Source organism: Gorilla gorilla, chromosome 1 (assembly GCF_029281585.2).
Source record: "Gorilla gorilla gorilla isolate KB3781 chromosome 1, NHGRI_mGorGor1-v2.1_pri, whole genome shotgun sequence".
NCBI lineage: Eukaryota > Metazoa > Chordata > Mammalia > Primates > Hominidae > Gorilla > Gorilla gorilla.
Window position 1 is genome coordinate 11766189 of NC_073224.2, and position 22833 is coordinate 11789021.

The 22833-nt window shown below is 34.6% G+C and overlaps 1 protein-coding gene across 5 annotated transcripts in view; it reads left to right on the forward strand.

Moving 5' to 3' along the window:
* AKT3 (AKT serine/threonine kinase 3) overlaps positions 1 to 22833 on the forward strand; it is a 344485-nt gene that overhangs the window by 142249 nt on the left and 179403 nt on the right. For 3 of the 5 annotated variants that reach the window (XM_063707276.1, XM_055380779.2, XM_055380785.2), the window contains one exon: positions 6171 to 6296. The exons of 1 other annotated variant lie outside the window; for it this stretch is intronic. In XM_063707276.1, the coding sequence (XP_063563346.1) occupies positions 6171 to 6296 (126 nt within the window). Of the gene's footprint in view, positions 1 to 6170; positions 6297 to 17896; positions 17986 to 22833 lie in introns of those variants that run through there. One more of the 5 variants, XM_055380793.2, reaches the window with a different exon arrangement.

Below are 22833 nucleotides of genomic sequence, written 5' to 3' on the forward strand. Positions count from 1 at the left end.
AGCATTCTGAGGAAAGCTAAGCTTATACTTGTTTTAGCTTTATGATAAAACAGTAACATCTATTCCTGACATACATGTGAGGATGCTCTCACCGTCTTCCTTAGGCAGTGATTAGCTTTGAAGACTATGTTACAACAAGTTTGAGTGAGCATTGGTATCTTAAAAAGCTAGCACCTGTATCGGAAAATTAGAATTTTTGTTTGTTATGCAACTCTTGATAATTAGGGTCTTTTTTTTTTTTTTTTTGCATTTTTTCTTAGGTAAGAAGCATATTTTTAAAATGGTGATTGTATTGTTTCTAGTTAAATTCTAAATGAACTAAATGAATTTCAAATGAATTTTATGGGATTTGTGAAAAATAGTGCTATTGTTTTATAGATTTCTTTTCAATTGGATTGTATCTATATTTGTGTAGTTACATCTCAGTGAATCTACCCGATTGTGTTTTTAGCATAGTCCATGACAGTTGAAGGTAGAGATGAGTATTTCTGCAGTATTCTCAACCAGTACCCAGCTCACCTCACATCTTTCTACCTTTCATGAAGTTAGAATTAGAACTAGGTTCTGGAACACAATGTAGCCTTAAAAAGGTATCAAATATTCATCAACGTGATCTATTTGTGAGGTCACAAGGCTGAATTATTTCTGAAGATCTTTTCCATTTGCATGTCTGAACAAATCTAGATATTCCTTAGTTATTCTAGATGAAAGACTATTTGCACATTTTAATCAATCACTGTTTAGTCCAGAGACGTACACTTCTAGCTTCTGCTTTGGCACTTACGACTTCAGCTTTTACACTTACGACTTAAGCTTTTAAAAAATCAAAATGTGATTCTCAGTAGAGTGTTGATGAATAATGAAATAAAATGTTTATATATGGACTAATTTGGGTTGAAGATTGTTAAGTAAAAATACAGTTTGTTATCAGGTGAATGGTAGGAAGTGAACACTGTCAACTTTTTGGTGAGCTCTGGTTTGAGAGTATATAATCCGTGATAAAGATGATTTATTTGAATATCCTGTCCAGATCTTTTAGGTGGAAAGTGAGCATGAGTCTAAACTCATACCAGGTCCCATCTCAGGTTATTATTAAAGACTAAGCCTGGCCGGGCGCAGTGGCTCACGCCTGTAATCCCACCACTTTGGGATGCTAAGGCAGGTGGATCATGAGGTCAAGGGATCAAGACCATCCTGGCCAACATGGTGAAACCCTGTCTCTACTAAAAATACAAAAAATGGGTGGGTGTGGTGGTGCGCACCTGTAATCCCAGCTACTCGGGAGGCTGAGGCAGGAGAATCGCTTGAACCTGGGAGGCAGAGGTTGCAGTGAGCCAAGATTGCACCACTGCACTCCAGCCTGGTGACAGAGCAAGACTGTGTCTTAAAAAAAAAAAAATAGACTAAGCCTGAGGTCCAAAATAATGCAGTATTTTTACTCAGCTATGGAAATTCAGGATGTTTTCTGTGGTCAAAATTTACTCAAAATCATTGAGATCGTTTGTTTTAACTACAGGGAATAAGTGAAGTAAGAAAGGTGGCAAAGGTCCAGAATCTGAAGTTATTAGGACGAAGTAAAACCATGAATTCTAGCAAACAGTTTCTTCCACCCTCATAATTTACAAGTAGGATTCTCTACAATTTACAGTAGTGATGTGGATTTTCCTCTTTGCATTCAGAAGGTGCTAAATGAATCTGTACATGTCCTATGCCAAGAACTCAATGAGTAAGTAGTAGTTTTTAGCTCTGTTAGCAAGCCATTGGTCATAGTGTTGAGGAGCTGTATTTCCTAGGACTGCTGTCACAAATTAATAAAAAGTGGGTGGCATAAAACAACAAATTTATTCTGCCACAATTCTGGAGGCTAGAAGTTATAAATCAGGGTGTCAGCAGGTTCACACTCACTGAGAAGGCTCCAGGGGAGAACCCACTTGTTGTCTCTTCTTGCTTCTGGTGGCTCTAGGTGCTCCTTGGCTTTTGGCCCATAGTTCCAATCTTTGCTTCTGTGGCCACGTTCCCCCTTCCTTTTCTCTGTGTGTTCAGTTTACTCTTAAAAGGACATTTGTAATTGGATTTAGAGCTTACCTAGATAATTCTCCAGGGGAAAAGTCCCTCTTCTCAGAATCCTTAATTGTTAATCACATGTGTTGCCATATAAGGTAATAGTCATTCTTTTTTACCATAAGGTAATATTCACAGGTTCCTGGGATTAGGGTGTGTACATCATTCGAGGGTCCACCACTCATCTCACTACCGGAAGCCAGTATACCAGAATCCTTGCTGGGAAATATATTTGTTTTGGTATTGATAACAGCATACTTCAACATAGGTATAGCTTCCAGCCAAAGAGTGTGAGAAAGAAGTGGAAGCACCCATGAAGATTATATATATATATATATATATATATATATATATATATATATATATAAAGTGGAAGAGGTTGGGTTGGAAGTCTTAACCAGTTGTGACTGCAGTGCTTGCTGAAGGTTTATCTTGACGATACATTTACTATTGGGATGTATATTGGTGGGCGTCCATTGAACAATCTCTTTAGGATACTTGGTACATCATAAATGCTTCTTTTTTGACAAGACTTTCCATTATAACCAGGTTGTGTTTTAAATTGGTTGAAACCTATGGGCCATAAACATAAAAGTATGGTGCAATTTGGGTTTGATGCATCATGTGTAAACTTAGATGCAAATTCTGTGTTTAAAATAAAAGATTGACTTTTAGCAGTCCGTCTTAAAAGGATTGGTGGCAGGGAGGGTACTTTGTTCTGGGTACTTAGCCTCATAAAAGCTAGGACTTTCTGTCCATATTTTAGAACAACCTGACAACACATGCCTTATCTGAACTCACACTGCCTCAACTTCTGAGCTAGAGACGAAAGTGTTCAGTTCCTTTTTGAACAGCTAGGCACCTGAAATCTGGTATAATACTGGAATTAAGCTCTATTAAGTTGTCTTTTTTTTTTTTTGGTCCAGCCTCTGTAACAAATTAATAATGAATGCATTCTAAGCATCTTCTCAGAAAGTTCATTCATATTATAGGTGAAAAATGATAAGAAAATAGATTTAGTAGTCTTTATTGGAAGTTTGAGATCTACTTCTGGCTTAGTATCACAGTATAATTGTTGATTAACCAAATCAATTTAAAATTATTTTAAAAGTTTGTGAGAAATAATACTTTTTTTAAGGAAGAAGGGAAATTCTTACTTTAAAATTTTTCTTCTATGTGAGTGAGTACATCACTATCTTGGTATACTGTATTATGTTTAAAGGATGCATAATACATTTATTTTTAAATAGCTTTTTGGCAACGAGAAGTCCTGCTATAGATCATAGAAAATATTTAAAAAGTTTAAAAATCTGCGTAATAAAAAAGATACAAGATTTATATAATGATGTTTTTGTGTTTTTCGTCTGAGGATGTACATAGAGGGAAATTATGCTTAGAATTGAAAATTTGATTTCTTTTAATTTTACATTTCTTGAATAAGTGTATTCAGTACTATTTTAAAATAAGAAGAAATGGTGTTATTCCGTGTTTTCTTTTATATTTTTCAAATGGATCTGATTCATTTTATTTTGGGTATAATTATTAAACTATTGTGATTTACCTTTACAGAGTTACAGCATATTGTACCAGTATAAATCTCTTATTGCTGTACAACAACATTTGAAGTCTAAATATGTCATTAATTGGAGAATTAATACCTAATGATTTTGAATTTTATATAGGAATAAATGAAATCGAAAAATAAAATAAGAGCAATTAAGGAATTATTTTATTTTTCAACTTGAGAATTGTGTATTAGGCATTCTAGTTTTATAAATTGCCTTATTAAGTCATGTGCTTATTATTATTAGGGCCATCTTTTTTCAGTAAAATAAAGTGAAGAGCATCACTTTTTTTTCTTTTTTCTTTAAATTTCTTTTTTGCCCTTACATACTTATGTGGAGGATACTGATCTACATATCCTCTATTTATTCATTTGTTTAATAAATCATGATTGAGCATTAAGTGGTGGGCACCAGCTTGGGCATGTAGAGTATTATCACCTCAAGGAAAACAACTGACAGTATATGCTGTCACTGATGGAAATTGAGCTTTTAAGCAAAGATTAAATTTGGGAAAACAGATCTCTCGTTATGAGCTTGTCAGCTTTCCAATGTTTACTTTTTTCATGAGACTGGTATTGATAACAAATGTGATTGTATAATGAAATGTGTCAACATTAGGAAGATCAGCATAGCACGATAAGCCAGGGTTTTCTATGTGACCAATGCATAATGTTATAAAATTATAGACAGTGTTAAAGATGCATTCAAAGTCCAATATAGATCAATGGATTTTCACATAATAGTACAGAAAGTTCATTGATAAAGTTTCAAGTTCTACATTGCAACTAACCTTTTAGAAACTATCCCTTGTTGAATTCTGGTGTAGTATCAAAGAATGATATCCATAACTATCTGAATATTTTTCCCTTTTTCAGCTTCATATCTGTTTCAGCCAGATTTTTTCCCCCTAAATTTAAACCAAAACAACATACTGCAGCAGGATGTTGAAGGCAGGAACAGCTAAGAAAATTCAGCTGTCTTCTATTAAGCCAGACATTAAATAGATTTGTAAAAATGGAAAGCAGTGCTGGTCTTTGCGTTTTTCTTTCTTTCAAGAAAATAGTTATTTTTTATAAAAATATGTTATTTGTTATATGTAACAAATTTATTTTCAAATGAAGTAAAACATAAAATCTATTTTCAATTTCGAATACAGTAAACATAGATAAAACTCTACATAATTTGTTGGTGCTCTAAGTAATATTTAAGGATATAAAGAGATTCTAAGAAGTTTAAGAATTGCTGATTCAGAGGAATGATTCCACATCTGAAATACATGTTGGGGTGAGATTGCCTTTTATAGTAAAAGATTTGGATTACATTTTATGGTAAGAGACTGGACTTTACAGTAAGCAGTAAGGAGTCACAGGATATTTTGAGCAGAAAAGTGATAAAGTGGTACACACAAGATTAATCTGGAGGTGATAGATACATTAGGATGGAAGTGGGGAATGTGTAGAGTGGGGAAAAACAGTATTAACAGAAGAGTAGATATAACGTATTAAGGGTTCAGTTGATTGGGCTCAATCAGAGAGACTTGTGATGGCAGTATTGACCTAACTGTGATAAGGAGGGGAACCTTCAGATGTTGGGTTTGAGTTTGGGTCACAAGAAGAAGCTGATTTGTAGGGAAAATTGAACTGTTTTCAATTTTTTTGTAATTCTTTGCTTAAGCATTTGAGATTTAATCAGCAGGTAGAAATAACCAGTAGAGAACTGAATCAATACCAGATAGCCTTCTAGCTCTTGTAGCATCATGGAGCACCTCTGTTGCTTAAAATTAGAAGTTGTCCTTTAGTAGGTAAGCAAATTGTAATGTAGTTGCTAAAAATGTGTATTTTGGTGGCTAGGTGGTACCTTATGTTAAGTTCTAATAAAGTATACATTTATTGATTATTATGTTCTTGACACTGTACCATATATTAATAGTTACTATGTTTGTGTATGTGTGAGTTTGCATATCGTTGAAAGCCCTGTTAACCCATGTTCTTTCGTTTTCTTAAGTACAGCATTGCAAAAAGGTTATTTTTCTATGAAGAACAATAAAATGTTGCTTAAACAAGTTAACAGTCAAGATTTATTAATGAAAATAGACTTTTTTCTTTCCTTTTTTTTAAAAAAAGACACAATTAGTGGAAGAGAAACATCTATTTCTTGCCTCTCATGATAAATGTTTTTAATGGAAATTCATTGATACTGTGTGGATGATTTACCAAGGCTTTTTAAAACAGCTGAAAATATGCTCTAACAACCATCTGATAAAATGAAAAACTGAACAAAATGTGTACTCAGATGATTCTCTGAAGGAATAATGGTGCAAATGAATTATCAAAGTGTGAAATCATTAAAAACAAAACATGTTTGGGTTTTTATTGAATCTTAATTGTAGGCTTATGTATTTTCTTTTGTAAGCTAAGTTAAAATTGCGTAACTAAATTTTTGGAGGCCAGTGTTGTAGGACATATATTGTACCATAATTTATTTTTTGCATAAAAGCTGCTGTTCATTTTTTTCAGCATTAACATGCGTGCTTTCCTCATGTAGGAGAATATATAAAAAACTGGAGGCCAAGATACTTCCTTTTGAAGACAGATGGCTCATTCATAGGATATAAAGAGAAACCTCAAGATGTGGATTTACCTTATCCCCTCAACAACTTTTCAGTGGCAAGTAAGTTAATTATAATTGTTGATTCATCTTGTATTTATTTATTTTTATGATTTTATGTGTCAGATATCTTAGGCTATATGAGAAACCTGTGAAAAAGTTTGGGTTTATATTTAATAGAGAAATTTTCAGCTTTGATAGAATTTCAGTCCCTTAGCATAGAGGTTATCGATAACATTTGGTCTTATACAATGCAATAGAGTTTAATATTTTTATGTAGAACTTGAATGTGATCAATATAATTCCCCAAATACATACTTCAAGTTTTTGTTTATAACATAAAAACAAGGACCTTTGAACTTGGTTGTTAGATTTAGCATGATTATAAGATGTTGTGGTACTTAATGCATTTTAATCAGTTTCCTGTCATAATCTTAGCTCTTTTGATTGTGTGATGAGAAACAGGTGATTTATATTAGAAATCATCTTCTGGGGAGATTTTATGTTCGTAGTTAAATTTTTCTTCCTTACAAATATCTAACAAAAATGTTTAAAATTTACTTAGAAATTTTGTATTTGCATGAACATAGCACAAAATAAACTGAAAGATGACAATGATGATAATGACAATGATTATTATTGTTATGTTATTACCAGGCTCTTCCAACTCTTCAAATATATTAATCAATTAGAGAATCTTTGTGTTAATTTAGAAGTAAAGTGTTTTAAATTACGCTAAGTTAAACTTGCCTAAGATCTAGCTAGTCTGTATTATTAAGCTAAAATCTTTAACAAGACAATATCCTTAATTTTGATTTTGGTTACATGTTATCTATTAGCCATATTTGGGGAAAAAAGATATAAGGGAAATTTGAAGCTAAAAAATGCAATAATATAACAAAAAATTCAAGAAAATAAGTCTTTGAATGTTACAAATTTCATTTTACCATTATAAAAGCCGTGATCTTTTTTTACTCCTATTGTTTAATTCAGGTTAGTCCTTGTTAGTGGGTTAGAATGGCTACTGTATTTTTTTTTAAGAAAAAGATAAAACAATAAACCAAAGGGTTAAAAGATTTGTGAAGTCATTTGAACGATATGGATACTAACTTAAAAAAAAAGCTTTCTCCGTTTATATTAGTGGATTCTTATATAGATATTTTTTAAATGAGATCACTATGAAGTATGTGTGTTAGTTAAGGAAAACATCTTTTTTCCCACCAAAATGCTCATTAGATAATAATGGTTTTCTTTCAGTAGAAAATTATTTTTTAAACCCTATTGTCAACTGAAATAATATATTGTATTTTGTATTGACTTAAGAACAGATTTTCATTTTAAAGACTTTTTGGGTGAACATTTGCTTTAAAGTGATAGAAATTAGCTTTTAGAACATAAGCAGCATACATTATCTAAATGCCCTACCTAAAGCCAGTGTAGCTTTTTAGTTTATCCATTTTACCAGCAAATGTTATTGGTTTTTCTGAAATAATTTATAAAAGTACAGAATTCTTGTATCTGCTGATCAAAATGCAGCATTTTTTGACCTTATGAAATTTCACACCCCAACGAGTTTTAAAGACATACTGTATGTCACAGTCTGCCAACATCTGCTCCAACACTTCCACTGGCAGAGGCTGAAATAAATGCTGCACTCTTGGGGAAGGATCCTATTTAGTGACTGACAGTCAGCTTATTTATCCATGAAATAAATATTATTTGACATCTGTAATCTTGTATAATCAAGTAGCTGTAGGTAGTTGACTCAAACTAACAAGTAAGTTGTAGGTCAGCTCCTTAGTCTTAAAAAGTATTAGTAACATGGATCTTACACTAAATAAATTTTTAAAAATTGATTATTACTAAAGCTTGACTTACTGCAATCTTAAATTCTGTAAATAACAATTATGTGAGGAAATAATGAGTCTACTGAAATGGATACTAGTTGAAGAAGTAGTTCAAATTCCAACCTGGCCACAAGCTGCAAGTAATAGGACCTTGGGCAGATTATTCTCTGCAACTCTGATCTTTATGTAGTTTCTTCATCAGCATGTTAGAAACATTTGGATTCAGTGGATTTGTAAGGCCCTTTTGTCCCTGACATTCTGTGATTCTGTGGGGTGGACTTTGAGCAGGTCCTTGAAGAGTGAGTAGGAGTTAAGCAAATTAAAACAGAGAAGAAGGATATTCCAGGCAGAGGGCAATGAAGAATGTCTTTATGAGGAATTAAGGAAGGAACAATTGGTGCAAGAGAGGGTTACTTCACCATTGCTTTTTCCTTTGCCCTAGCCCCCTTTAGTACATTTTTAAAAAGATAATTTTACAAGGTATTTCTAAGGTATGTTGGGAAATGTTATATATATATATATCAAATTGTAGCTACCAAAGGGATATATATATCCCTCATTTTTCTGATAGTTAAAGATATTACTTCATATTTAATCAATATGGGTTTTAATGAAATTTTACCAAAATAGGCTTTTTATCTATATGAAAAAAACAGAGTATGAGAACTGTAAAGGGGTTTGAGAACTTCCAATCTTAATTAAATTTTGAATTGCTTCTCTCCTGATTTAAATTTTTCAAAAAGATAGTGTTATACTCATTGTTTCCACTTCATATCCCACTGCAGTCTAGCTTCCTCCCTTACTCACTTGATTGAAACTACTTATATTAAATTATTGAGTGACCACTTAATTGCTAATGTAGGGGAAAAGAAATATCTTTTCTTCCCATTTTAGGTTCATGGCTGAGGCTCCTATAACAAAAGGAAGATTAACAAGAGAAAAACACACAAATTTAAGTAATAAAACTTTTATGTGACAATGCAGCCTTTGGAATTGAAGACCCAAAAAAACACATAAATTTTTTTTTTTTTTAGACAGTCTCACTCTGTCACCCGGGCTGGAGTGCAATGGCGCGATCTTGGCTCACTGCAACCTCCGCCTTCTGGGTTCAAGTGATTCTCCTGCCTCAGCCTCCCAAGTAGCTGGGATTATAGGCGCACACCACCATGCCTGGCTAATTTTTGTATTTTTTTTTTTAGTAGAGATGGGGTTTCACCATGTTGGCCAGGCTGGTCTCAAACTCGTGACCTCAGGTGATCCACCTGCCTTAGCCTCCCAAAGTGCTGGAATTACAGGCATGAGCCACCATGCCTGGCCAAACTTGTGTATTTTTATGTTTAGGGATGATGAAGAGGTGGATAGTCATCACCTCTATCCGGTGCGTCCTAAGCTAAACTCAAGATAATTTTGTCTATTTCTTCCTTTGTACTCAGTATCTGAGTTCTGTCTCTGCCTGATCAAAAACATGGATCCTTTCCATGCCTTTTTTTTCTCCTTCACATCTTTACCCCACTCCCAATCCATTTCTAGTCCTGCTGATTCTGCATATTTCTTGAACCTATGATCCTTTTCTATAATCACCCCAGAATGAGGCCTCATCATATCTGCTGTAGATTCTTAACTAGCTTCTCTGTTTCCAGTTTGTACCACTCATACTCTTTCTTCACGCGGGTATCAAAGTGGTCTTTCTAAAATTATATCATAACTATGCCATTCCCCTGTGAAAGCCCTGCCTTGGATCATCATTGCCTACTGGATAAAGTTCAGCTTCCTTAATACATCATAGATCTCTTCAATCTGGCCTCTACTTTCAACTCTTGCAGGATCTCTCTTCTGCTCTACAATTATGTATCAGCAATACTGAACTGTTTATAATTCCCTGTACAACCTATGCTGCTTTTCCACTCTGAGGCTTTGTTTATGCTGTTCCCTTCGATTGGAATGTCCTTTGGTCCTCTATTTGCCTGGATACTTTTCTGTCTTCTAAGACTTAATTCAGATTTTAATTCCCATCCCTATTCCTTGCTAAATTAGTCCTCTCTGCCCTTCTTAAATCTATTATCTTCTGCTGTTAACACATTGTTTCTTGGTTATCTTGTTCCTGTGCATGTCTCATTGACTGATCAGTAAGTTATTTTAGGGGAAAGAGCTTAGTCTTATTTATCTTATATCTCCTAGTGCCTGTATTTTATGACTTAATAACTTTTTAAGTGAACATCTGAAACATCTAGTCTGGATTTCTCTTTTTTTAGGTGAGAAAAATGAAACCTTTAGAAATTCAGTGATCTTTTTAAGGTTACCTTCCTAGGTTGTAGTAGTTAAGTATCAAGAATAAAACTCAAGTGTCTCGACTATCACATAAATATTACTCCCCTCCCCCACCCCTATATTATAACATTTCCCCTAGATGTATGGTGATGAGACCTGATTTGGGGCCCCATTTCCAGCACTTAAATTACTAGGTATCCTTTGACATGGAGAATGGAAACTCCACAAGCCCTATAGAATGTGGATAGCAATATTTGACGTTCACCCTTCTTTGGGTGGATCACATAAGAACTGTTAATACGTAGGTGCCAATGTAGTGCTATAGAAATGTAAAAATAAGGTTTTTCAAGCATAGTACATCTCTAATCACAATTATGGTTTGATGGATTTCTAAGGATTGTAGATTGAGATATATACAAGAAACATGCACTTTAAAAAATAATATAGGATACATACATTGTCTCAGGGCTGCATTTTATTTTACTTTGAGTAAAACAGTTTGTCTGTCCAGGAGTCATGGTCTTGCTAACATTTTGACAATTTGTATGAACTTTTCTTGAGTTTACTAGCTTGCTCAGTTCCAGAGTGGGAATAGTTCCCACATGGAGGACGTGTGCATTTGCCCCTATGTCTTGGGCTTATCCTACTTCCGATCAATTCCTTATTACTCTCTGTGGTGGGATGGGAGAAGTGCCAGCCTGTGTCCTAAGAAGCCTCTCCTAGAATTCTACCTTATTCTATGCTGCAAATATTGTCCCACCCTGACAATATGCTTTTCTTCTCTGAAACCTTTCTTCAGTCCCTTCTTAAAAAATAGGTTATTTCTGCATTTATAAGCACAATTTTAAAAGATGAAATATTTACTCTTTTTTTTCTTTTTTCTTTAAGTTTTTTGTTTTTTAAGACAAGATCTCACTCTGTCACCCAGGCTGGAGTACAGTGGCACAATTAGAGCTCTCTGTAGCCTCAATCTCCCAAGCTTAAGTGATCCTCCCACCTCAGCATCCTGAGTAGTGGGGACTACAGCTGCATGCCACCTCATCTGGCCAGTTTTTTGTAGAGACAGGGTTTCACCATTTTCTTCAGGCTGGTCTTGAACTCCTGGGCTCATCAAGTGATCCACACCTTGGCCTCCCAAAGTGCTAGAATTATAGGCATGAGCTACTGTGCATGACCAAAGTATTTACTCTCTAACCGACTTTTCTCTCTCTCTTTGAAAGTAAGGGAATTATGGGACTTAAACCTACTAACAAACATCTTTATCTCATCCCAGCTGTTTGGGTGGCTAAGGTGGAAGGATCATTTGAGACCAGCCTGGGCAACATAGAGGGACCCTGTCTCTTAAAAAAAAAAAAAAATCTTTGAATAAATATTATATACAGAGATTTTAAATATGTAGAAAAATCAGTTGATTCCTATTAATACTTCTAGTGGACATACATGGGGATAGAGAAAAAGCTTATGACTTGATTCTTAGTCTTGTGTAACAGATAATACAACCTAGAATAATAACCTTGTAATTCTAGAAAAACTACAGACTATGTAAATATATACTATATAAATGTACATGAATTATGAGAGATCAGAATAATTCACCTTCGAAGTGCTGATTGATCATTATACCCATACCTGATAGTGAAAGGAATATATAATAAAATTTTTATATGTAAGAATTTGTCATTGACTATGGAAGACATTCACATAGAACATATAGCAGTGGGAGGAAAAATAGGATTAATTGCCAAAATGAATTCTGTAGAAAGTAGCTGCTGTAGAAGTTGAGAGAAGCAATAGGTAAGTGTTAGCGAGGGTGACTAAGAATTTACTCAGGAGATGGGGTTAACATGAGCCCTGAAGAAGAGGATTTGATTATGTTTTGGTAAGACAGAGGACAGTCTCAGTGAGGTTAACAACATAAGCAAACAAATGAAGGCAAGTATTAAGGAGTAGCTTGATTTTGTGACTAGTATAGGCAATATCCTAGATGGATGGAGAATTTATGCCGGAGGAAAAAAAAAGCTCAGATTAGAGAGTTAGTAATCAGATTATGGAAAGTCTTGAATATCAATGTGATGAAATTTTTGAACATCCGGTTTCCAAATCAGTATTCAATTTTTTTAAAAGTACGTACCTGGTTATAGTGTGCAGTGGAGGGGATACATCCCTAAACAAACAGGCTGCGAGTCAGTCAGCAAGATACAGTTTGGTCCTCATCCTTTTCAGTCTTACTGCTACCATCCTAGCTCAGTGCTTCATCACTTCCTTTCTGGATTATGTTAAGTCTCCTGATCAAGTTCTTACCTTCAAATATCATCTTTTCTGGAATATTTGGAAACAATGCATAGAATAGATTCATCTTCAAAAAAAGTTCCTTTGCAAATACCGTTCTCCTTGCTTAGAAAAATTTCAGATGTTCTCCATTTTTGACAAGGAAAAGCTGAATTATTTTTCTATATATATCCACAATTAAACACTTGCCCAAATAATAACTATGTTTATACCCTATATGTTTTCATTCTTTTTTTTTCTGTTACTCTTTAATGTTCTATACATTTTCTTTTTGACATACATTGCTATATTCTGGTCAGGTTTAATTACATACAAAATTCCTAACCCTGTGTTTGTTTTTAATGATTTTTAGATCATTTAATCATTTGATCACTTGAAGATTTGGTGCTTTCTTTTTTTTCTTGATTTACTTTATTTAAAAAACATTTTTAATTGATACATATTAGATGTACATATTTTCGGGTACATGTGATTATTTGATACATTCATATAATGAAATCAAGGTAATTGATAAATCCATCACCTTAGATACTTGTTTTTTTCTTTATGCTATCAAATTTTTAGACAAATGGAAAGTTATATCTGTTAACAGGTGTATCCCACTGTAAGGAATAGCTGCTTTATCTTCAGAAGTGAATTACCGTAAATTTAATCAAATTTTGCTTCTCGCTTCTATTTTCATAGGTAGTGTTATGTTCACATATTTGCAGAATTTAACCTTAAACCAAGTTTAGAATTGGGAATGGAGAAAACCTTTGTAAAAATTATTTTAAAATGAGATCATTTTTAAGAAAACTATAATGTAACAATGTCATATATTTCCTTCTTCAGGCTCCAATTCAAATCATACTCCAATTTGAAAAGAACAAAAATTCCACAAAATGTTCATTCTTTCTTACTTTTTCCTTATGTTATACAACAAATGTGGAAAGAAAAAAAAACAGCAAAAGTGTATCCGATCTTAATGAAAATGACTGCGGCAGTCAAGAGTTTCAAATCCAGCTGCTAGGAGTGAAAGCAACCCTCTGCATCTCTGAAAGATTTCATCAGTGTTATCTCCTTTATAATCATAACTTTTCGTGTGTATCATCTGAGTTTCTTATTAAATAATCTCACTATTTTAGTAGTTCCTTCATTATAACACTACAGGTGACCTGATCAGATTTCTGTTTTAGAGCCTGCTTCCTCTTCTCTAGTAGCTTCCACGATCTCCCAGCCCTTTCCTGATTTGTATTCCCAAGCCAATCATTTTAGTTACAGTCTTTACTTTCTGAGCCTCTTTCATCAGAATATAAGGAATGTGGGGGCTTATTTAGAATCAAAGGGAATGGTAAACTTGTAGAAGACAGTGACCATGCATACTCATTTTAAAAATGTCCCACAGCATTTATTACAATATCTGGTATACTGGAACATCATTGGACTTTTAGTCAGAAGACCTGACTTTGGGACTAGGTTCTACTGCTTTACTAGCTATGTGATCTTGGGCAAATCACATAACTTCTCTGATTTTCATTTTGCTCATCTTTGAACAATGGAGCTAATAATACCTTCTTCACAGGCTTACAGTGAGGATCAAGTGAGATCATATAGCCGAGTGGTGTGGCTCACGCCTGTAATCCCAGAACTTTGGGAGGCTGAAGTGGGTGGATCACTTGAGGTCAGGAATTTGAGACCAGCCTGGCCAACATGATGAAACCCCCATCTCTACTAAAAATACAAAGATTAGCTGGACTTGGTGGGGCACACCTATAGTCCCAGCTACTGGGCTGAAGCAGGAGAATTGCTTGAACCCAGGAGGTGGAAGTTGCAGTGAGCCAAGACCATGCCACTGTACTCAAGCCTTGGCGACAGAGCAAGACTTTGTCTCAAAAAAAAAAAAAAAAAAAAAATATATATATATATATATATATATATATATGAAAACAATTTGTATGTTGTAAAATGCTGTCCAAATAGTATTAACATAAGATAGAAGGTACTTAGTAATGTTTGCTGAATTAACTGGCAATCATTCCTCCTTTAGCTAAATTACATTGGAGTGAGGAGGAAACACTTTACTGAGCTTTCTTTAAAGAGTCTTAAAGGTTTTAGAGAACTTGCTTACAACAGTCTCTTGCAGTTGAGGCCAAATACTATTGTTTGGTTGGAGGAAAATTTCTAGTTTCATTTAATGCCTAGGACTTTGATTAGTCAGGGCTATTCTTTCTTAATGACTAGACACAGTGAGGTACATTCCCAAACCCTGCTTATGGCCTCCTTCTGGACAAAAAAGAAGACATCACTATGGCTAAAGAAGTAACACCTAATTCTGTGAAGAAAGTCAATGGTAGCTTGATGGGGATAGCATTGAACCTATAAATTACTTTAGGCAGTATGGCCATTTTCACGATATTGATGCTTTCTATCCATGAGCATAGAATGTTTTTCCATTTGTTTGTGTCCTCTCTTATTTCCTTGAGCAGTGGTTTGTAGCCTTCTGTGAAGAGGTCCTTCACTCCCTTGTAAGTTGTATTCCTAGGTATTTTGTTCTCTCTGTAGCAATTGTGAATAGGAGTTCACTCATGATTTGGCTCTCTGTTTGTCTGTTATTGTTGTATAGGAATGCTTGTGATTTTTGCACATTGATTTTGTATACTGAGACTTTACTGAAGTTGCTTATCAGCTTAAGGAGATTGGGGCTGAGAAGAAGGGGTTTTCTAAATATACAATCATGGCATCTGCAAACAGAGATAATTTGACTTCCTCTCTTCCTATTTGAATACCCTTTATTTCTTTATCTTGCCTGATTTCCCTAGCCAGAACTTCCAATACTGTGTTGAATAGGAGTGGTGAGAGAGGGCATCCTTGTCTTGTGCCGGTTTTCAAAGGGAATGCCAAGAAAGAGCCCATATAGCCGAAACAATCCTAAGCCAAAAGAACAAAGCTGGAGGCATCACGCTACCTGACTTCAAACTATACTACAAGGCTACAGTAACAAAAACAGCGTGCTACTGGTACCAAAACAGACGTGTAGACCAATGGAACACAACAGAGGCCTCAGAAATAACACCACACATCTACAGTCATCTGATCTTTGACAAACCTGACAAAAACAAGCAATGGGGAAAGGATTCTCTTATTTAATAAATGGTGTTGGGAAAACTGGCTAGCCATATGCAGAAAACTGAAACTGGACCCCGTCCTTACACTTTATGCAAAAATTAACTCAAGATGGATTAAAGACTTAAATGTGAGACCAAAAACCATAAAAACCCTAAAACTGTAAAACCATAAAAACCCTGGAAGAAAACCTAGGCAATACTATTCAGGACATAGGTATGGGCAAAGACTTCATGTCTAAAACACCAAAAGCAATGGCAACAAAAGCCAAAATTGATAAACGGGATTTAATTAAACTAAAGAGCTTCTGCACAGCAAAAGAAACTATCATTAGAGTGAACAGGCAGCCTACAGAATGGGAGAAACTTTTCGCAATCTATCCACCTGTCAAGGGGCTAATATCCAGAATCTACAAGGAACTTAAACAAATCTACAGGAAAAAAGTACCCCATCAAAAAGTGGGCAAAGGATATGAACAAACACTATGCAAAAGAAGACATTTATGTGGCCAACAAACATATGAAAAAAAGCTCGTCATCACTGGTCATTAGAGAAATGCAAATCAAAACACAATGAGATACCATCCCACGCCAGTTAGAATGGCGATCATTAAAAAGTCAGGAAACAACAGATGCTGAAGAGGATGTGGAGAAATAGGAATGCTTTTACACTATTGATGGGAGTGTAAATTAGTTCAACCATTGTGGAAGACAGTGTGGCGATTCCTCAAGGATCTAGAACTAGAAATACCATTTGACCCAGCAATTCCATTACTGGGTATACACCCAAAGGATTATAAATCATTTTGCTATAAAGACACTTGCACACGTATGTTTATTGCAGCACTATTCACAATAGCAAAGACTTGGAACCAACCCAAATGACCATCAGTGATAGACTGGATGAAGAAAATGTGGCACATACATACCATGGAATACTATGCAGCCATAAAAAAGGATGAGTTCATGTCCTTTGCAGGGACATGGATGAATCTAGAAACCGTCATTCTGAGCAAACTGTCACAGGAACAGATAACCAAACACCGCATGTTCTCATTCATAAGTGGGAGCTGAACAGTGAGAACACATGGACACAGGGAGGGGAACATCACACACCGGGGCATGTTGAGAGATTGGGGGCTAGGGGAGGGATAGCATTAGGAGAAATACCTAATGTAGATGACAGGTTGGTGGGTGCAGCAAACCACCATGGCACGTGTATACCTATGTAACAAACCTGCACGTTCTGCACATGTACCCCAGAACTTAAAGTATAATAAAAAAAGTAAAAAACATTTATACAAAAAAAAGTATTCAATTAACATATATTGATTGCTAAAAAAAAATAAATAAGATCTAACACCATTGGATCAGAGACAAGAGTTTGGGTGAGGGCAAGAGGAACAGGGTATAGACCAAATTCTTCAAACCCTGGACTTTGGAAGACTAAGCTGCTGCAGGCTGAGAAAGACCCGTGTGACTATTGTTATTCCCTTTTTAGTCAGAAGTTGTTTTTTTCTTAAAGTAATAAAATCCTTCAGTATTTTTCTGACTGGTTGAAGAGGATCCTATCCATTGGAGGAAAAATTAAAGGTAATTTGCTTCCTAGATTACTGCTTTATTGAAAGGTGGAGGATGCAATGGGGATTGTTTTTAAAGGAAGGCAGGCAAGTAGTTATCAGCTTCAATAGTTTATACTGAGGACATAGAAGAGATTCCAGCATGACCACCTTCCTTTATTCCTTTCTTTTTCCCTCCTTCCTTTCCTCTGTATCTGCCTTCCCCCCTTTCTGTCTCACTCAACTTTTTCGAAGGTCAGCAATCAACTATTACTTGTCGATAGGTGCTTAAGTAAGGGAACACCCTACATATAATTAGTATCACTCAGTTATTTTTAAATACTTCTGACTCCTTCCTTGATTTTCTTTTCTAGTCATCTCAAATAACAACCATTTGCACCTACTGTGTTTTGAAGTTTTCTACCTTGTGTGTATGTGTTTGACTTAAAGTAACACAATTTGGAAACATAGGAGTCATCAAAATTAATATTTAAATATATTTTTTAGGAAGTCTAAATTGTAATGAATATTTAGGAAGTTTTTATTGAGGGTTATTATGTTCTCAACATTGTACCAGGTACTGAGGGGAAAAAAGGAAATAAGGAAACCAACCTTTCTTTGAGCGTTACTATGTATCAAGCCCTTTCACATATGTTTTCTCATTTTATCTTCACAACAACACTGTGAGGTAAGTATTATGCTCCCCATTTTAAAGGAACTCAGAGTGGTTATATGACTTGCTTAGGCCACTATTTGGCAAATGGCAGAGCCCACAGCATGAACCCATGTCTAACAGAGTGAACCTAGAGTTTTGTGTTCATTTTCTTATTCCATAGATACAAGATCTAGCCCTTGGCTTTAAAGAATTTATAGTCTAGTAGCAAAAATATCCCACAGACCCTTGGGATTGGTGTTTTGAGATGTTTTATGGCTAAGTTTTGAAGTGAGTTTTGCAATTAATACATGCAGTTACAATTTAGGAAAAAGAGGTATCATTAAAGATGGGATCATCAAGAAAAGCTTCTTTGGAAATTGAGATTGTTTGGAGAAATAGTAAGATTTCAAAAGATAAAGTTACTTTCCAGGTAACAAGAATAGCATTAATTTGAAAAATTATTTCTGAGAAACTTTGGCTGAATTTCTTTTCATCTTGTCAAAGTAAGTGGGTATGAAATCTTCAGAAATGAATGAAAGCTCCAGATGGTATGTTATGTCCTTATCCCTGTATAGAGTGAAAAATATCAAATGAGGAAAAAGAATAAATGATAGGAATAAATATGGCATTTGAAATACTTAGCAGAATGCCCTAATCATGTCAGAGATTGTTTTCTCAGGGCCACAGTTAGGCACTAGCTACCCTGTTTGTTAGCTTACCTCGTGTTTTATTTGTAGTTTCTGTAGTAAAATTGCTGTTCATCTTCTCTCCTGGTGGAATATAAAATAGTTTTACTGACAAATAAATACTCCATTTTAAAATCCTACCTACAGAGTTTTTAAAATTTAAGCTAAAAAGGTTATAAACTGTAGCTTGGAAGGTGGTACATTATCTCTTTATATATTTATTTTTTAAAAATTTGCCTTCTTGTATGTAGGGAAGTTGGAGTATTGTGGATGGGAAGTGGAGGGTGGGGTAGGAGGATCACCACCTGCAGCCTGCATGTGATAAGGCAACTGTAGTGTATTTACTGTATAATTTTTTTATGACCTTATTAAATGTATAGATTATTTTGGTTAAGTTGAATGTAGATAACGACTTGATTTACTTGTTGAATTTTTTTTTTTAGTGTGTCATTTTAAACTTAAATTTGTAGTTTCTAGAAAGAGGATTGTGCGTAACTAGTTTTTAAAATTTTAATTAGAAAGATGATTGTTTGCCCATTATATTTGGTGTTTTAATCCCATTTTATAATTAATACATCGGAAATTAGGAGGGCAATTAAGGAAGTAAGGGAAGAAAATTAACATTTTTAAAGAGCCTGCTTTTTACAAGGTGTTTTATTTGTGTAATTGCATTTTGGCATCACATGAAAAACATGAAATAAATATTATTACTTAAAGGAAAAAAAACTAGATAATGAATCTGAGACCTAGAGAGACTGAAAAACTTTCCCAGAACCTCAAAGCAAGTACATGGCAGAACTGTGATTTGAACTCTAACGCCTGGTTTGAATGCATTTAATCATATATGGTGTTCAGAGGTGACAACTCTCTTCAAGTAATACGTCGTCAGCACCCATAGAACTTTTGTGCTATGCCACGTATCACCCGGTGGGTTAATAGTGGACTCTCATTGTTGTCAAGAGTTGTATTATATATAATAGTGAGACTTCTTTCTGCTAGAGCAAAGGAACAAATATAGATGTCGTAGATAGGTGGCTGATAAATTTGATAGAGTTTTATTATGTAATGTTGAGCCAGTCGCTTAACCATACTGGGACTCAGAATTTTGTCATCTGTAGAGTGAGGAAGTTAGAGTGAAGGATCTCTAAAGTCCTTTCTTCTAAATTCAGTGGTTTGCCTATCAGCAGCAGATAATTATTTCTTGAAATATTGAGTATATTGTGGAGTAGTATAGTAATAAATTACCACTTGTTGAGTACCTTCTGCCTCGTACTTTACATACATACATATATATATGTACATACATATATGTGTGTGTTATTAAGATATATTTAATCTTACTAACATCTTTGGAGGACAGTCTATTTTATAGCTGGAGAAACTAGGCTCATGGAATTTCCCAGTGGCAAGGAATTCTTTCAGAGATGGAGCTGGGAGATAAACCTGCAGCTTTCAAGTTTCCAGACCAGTGCTTTTTCCATATTCCTACTTAACTAAAGGATCTCTGACTACCTTACATTAGGGCCTTGAGGTGAGAGGTTTTCTAGTGTGGGCAATTCAGAAGATATGGGTTTTCCATGCCTCTAGACCAGTCTGTCTGTCTGTATCATGGATCAGATCTTGTCATTCTTGACTAATACATGAAGATGTATTTGAGAACTTTTGGATAATTCCATTTAGGGAAACAGCAGCTTAATGTAGATGATTCACTAGTATGTGAAGATTTCAGCATTGCTTTTCCAACTAAGTCATAGAAGCCATAGGGGACACACTGATTTTTTTAGAGGCAGAATCATCTGAATATTTGCAGTAAGTTACATAATCATTGCATTTTTAACAAGTTGAACTTCAGGGACATGTTTTGTTGCTTCCTCTGTGTTGATACATGCTAAATTATTGGCTTTCTGATTTTTTCACCCCTATATCTTTATTTTAATTTAAAAGCATTTATTATACTTTGAGTAAAGTTAAATGAGGCCTAAGGCCACATTGGGAGGAAGAACCTTTAAGCCTTGGAATTTAGGAAAGATATAGAGGCGTTCTTTTGGGTTGGAAATAATACATAATCAAGCAGATGCTAATGAAAAAATGAAATGCAGGGGAAGAGAAAAGAGACTAGGGTGCCTGTTTGGAAGTTTTATAGAGGAGAGTACATTGCCCCTTTATTACAATAATGTTTCTGAACTATAATAAGGTCTTTCATTGCAAGTTCAGCTTTTTTCATTCATTTGTTTTGTGCTCTGCTTCCTCTGTTACTAATTGTCAGCACAATAGTCTTCCAACTATGAAGTCTCAGTGTCCTTTTGGACCAATTTGTCATTGTCTTTCTCCCTCACCCCCCAACCCATGCACTCAGAATCTATTACTATGGTTGCATTTTTAGACATTTTTAATGTTTTAAAATGGCACTGCTTTTGAAACCTGCCAGAATAGTTCATGATAACTGAATCATCCAACCAGCAACAGTTATTGCTTCCAAAAGCACACTGATAAAGTTTCTGTCTCTATAGGGTGTTCTTATAAGATAATTAAAAATAAACATGTAATAATCTTTACAGCACTATTTCATATGCATTGTTTCCTTTGAACTTCACATTAGTCCTGTGTAACATTTTGTTAAAATATTTTTGTTAAACTGTATTATTTACAGATTTACTGTTTGCCTCATAAATTGTTTGATATTTCTATGCCTCTAGGAAGTTCCATCTCTCTTCTTTACCTATTGATGGGTCTTTATTTTTATAGACTGATTATTTTATTATGACTAAGGAATCAGCAAAGTTGGCTTAGACTGACAAGCCTGAATAAATTCTGATATTAGACTCCAGGCAACTTTAGTTACATGTTAATTCATGTTAGGTTTTTAACATTTTGGCCAATGAACACTTTAAATGTGTTCTCAGCCTTGTTCTAATAATCTGATACTGACAGAAAGACATTATTTAAATATAACTTCTATAAAGAAGTCCTGAAGCAGTGTAATATTACTTGACAGCTTATCTGTCACTTACAGAACTTTGTCTTATGTGATCAGAGTTTGTTGGTGCTTTTAAATATAATGTCAATGAAGATGGCAGTTATTTTTAATGCATGAATACTAAATAAAAGATTGGTCAGTTTTCTCTGGGAGAAAACATATTTCAGTTCTCTATTACCTGTTTGTATCAATTTATTCGCATGAAACTAGAAAGTGAAATACAGTTGACCCTTGAGCATGCAAAGTTTAGGGGCTTCAACCCTTGTGTAGTCAAACATCCTTGTTCTAACTTTTGACTCCCCCAAACTTAGCTACCAATATCCTACTGTTGCCCAGAAGCTTTACCAATAAACAGTTAATTGATACATATTTTGTGTATTACATGTACTATATACTGTATTCTTATAATGTAAGCAAGAGAAAATGTTATTAAGAAAATCATAAGGAAGAGAAAATATATTTGCTATTCATTAAGTGGAAGTGGATCATCATAAAGGTCTTCATCCTCATTGTCTTCTTATTGAGTAGGCTGAGGAGGAGGAGAAAGAGAAGGCGTTAGTCTTTCTGTCTTGGATGGCAGAGATGAAGAGATGTGGAGCGGGTGGAAGGAGAAGGCAGGAGAGATAGGCACACTTGGTGTACTATTATTGAAAAAAATCCATGTATAAGTGGAATTGCGCAGTTCAGACCCGTGTTTTCCAAGAGTCGACTGTGTATAAACGTTATTAGAAAGAAAGAAAACTTTACTTCCTTTCATAAACAACCAACATCCATCCTAAAAACAGTATGTGATACAAACAGAGACATGAATTTAGAGCTAGAAAACCTGGATTTGAGACTCAGTTTTACCACATTAATGGCTTGATGATTTTGAATAAGTGATTTAGACATTAAATAGCTTCCTTTTTAAAAAATTTGTGAACTGGAAATGACCATACTTTAGAACTCAGCTGAGAGGATTAAGTGAGGAATAATGTATGTGAAATCTTAATGTAGTGAATCAACTGATAATATGCTAAGATAATTACTTAGTAGTTACTATTTAAAAAATAAATTTTGGAGAAAGATATAATAGAAAGCAAAATTTTCCTACTGATTTAAATTGGCAGAGATTTAAGATGAGATTTTCCCCCCATTCTTCTAGAGATCAGTGAATGAGCTGATTCTTTACTTCATATAGCTTGCTATCTATCAAACCAGATTTTAAAATGAAGTGTT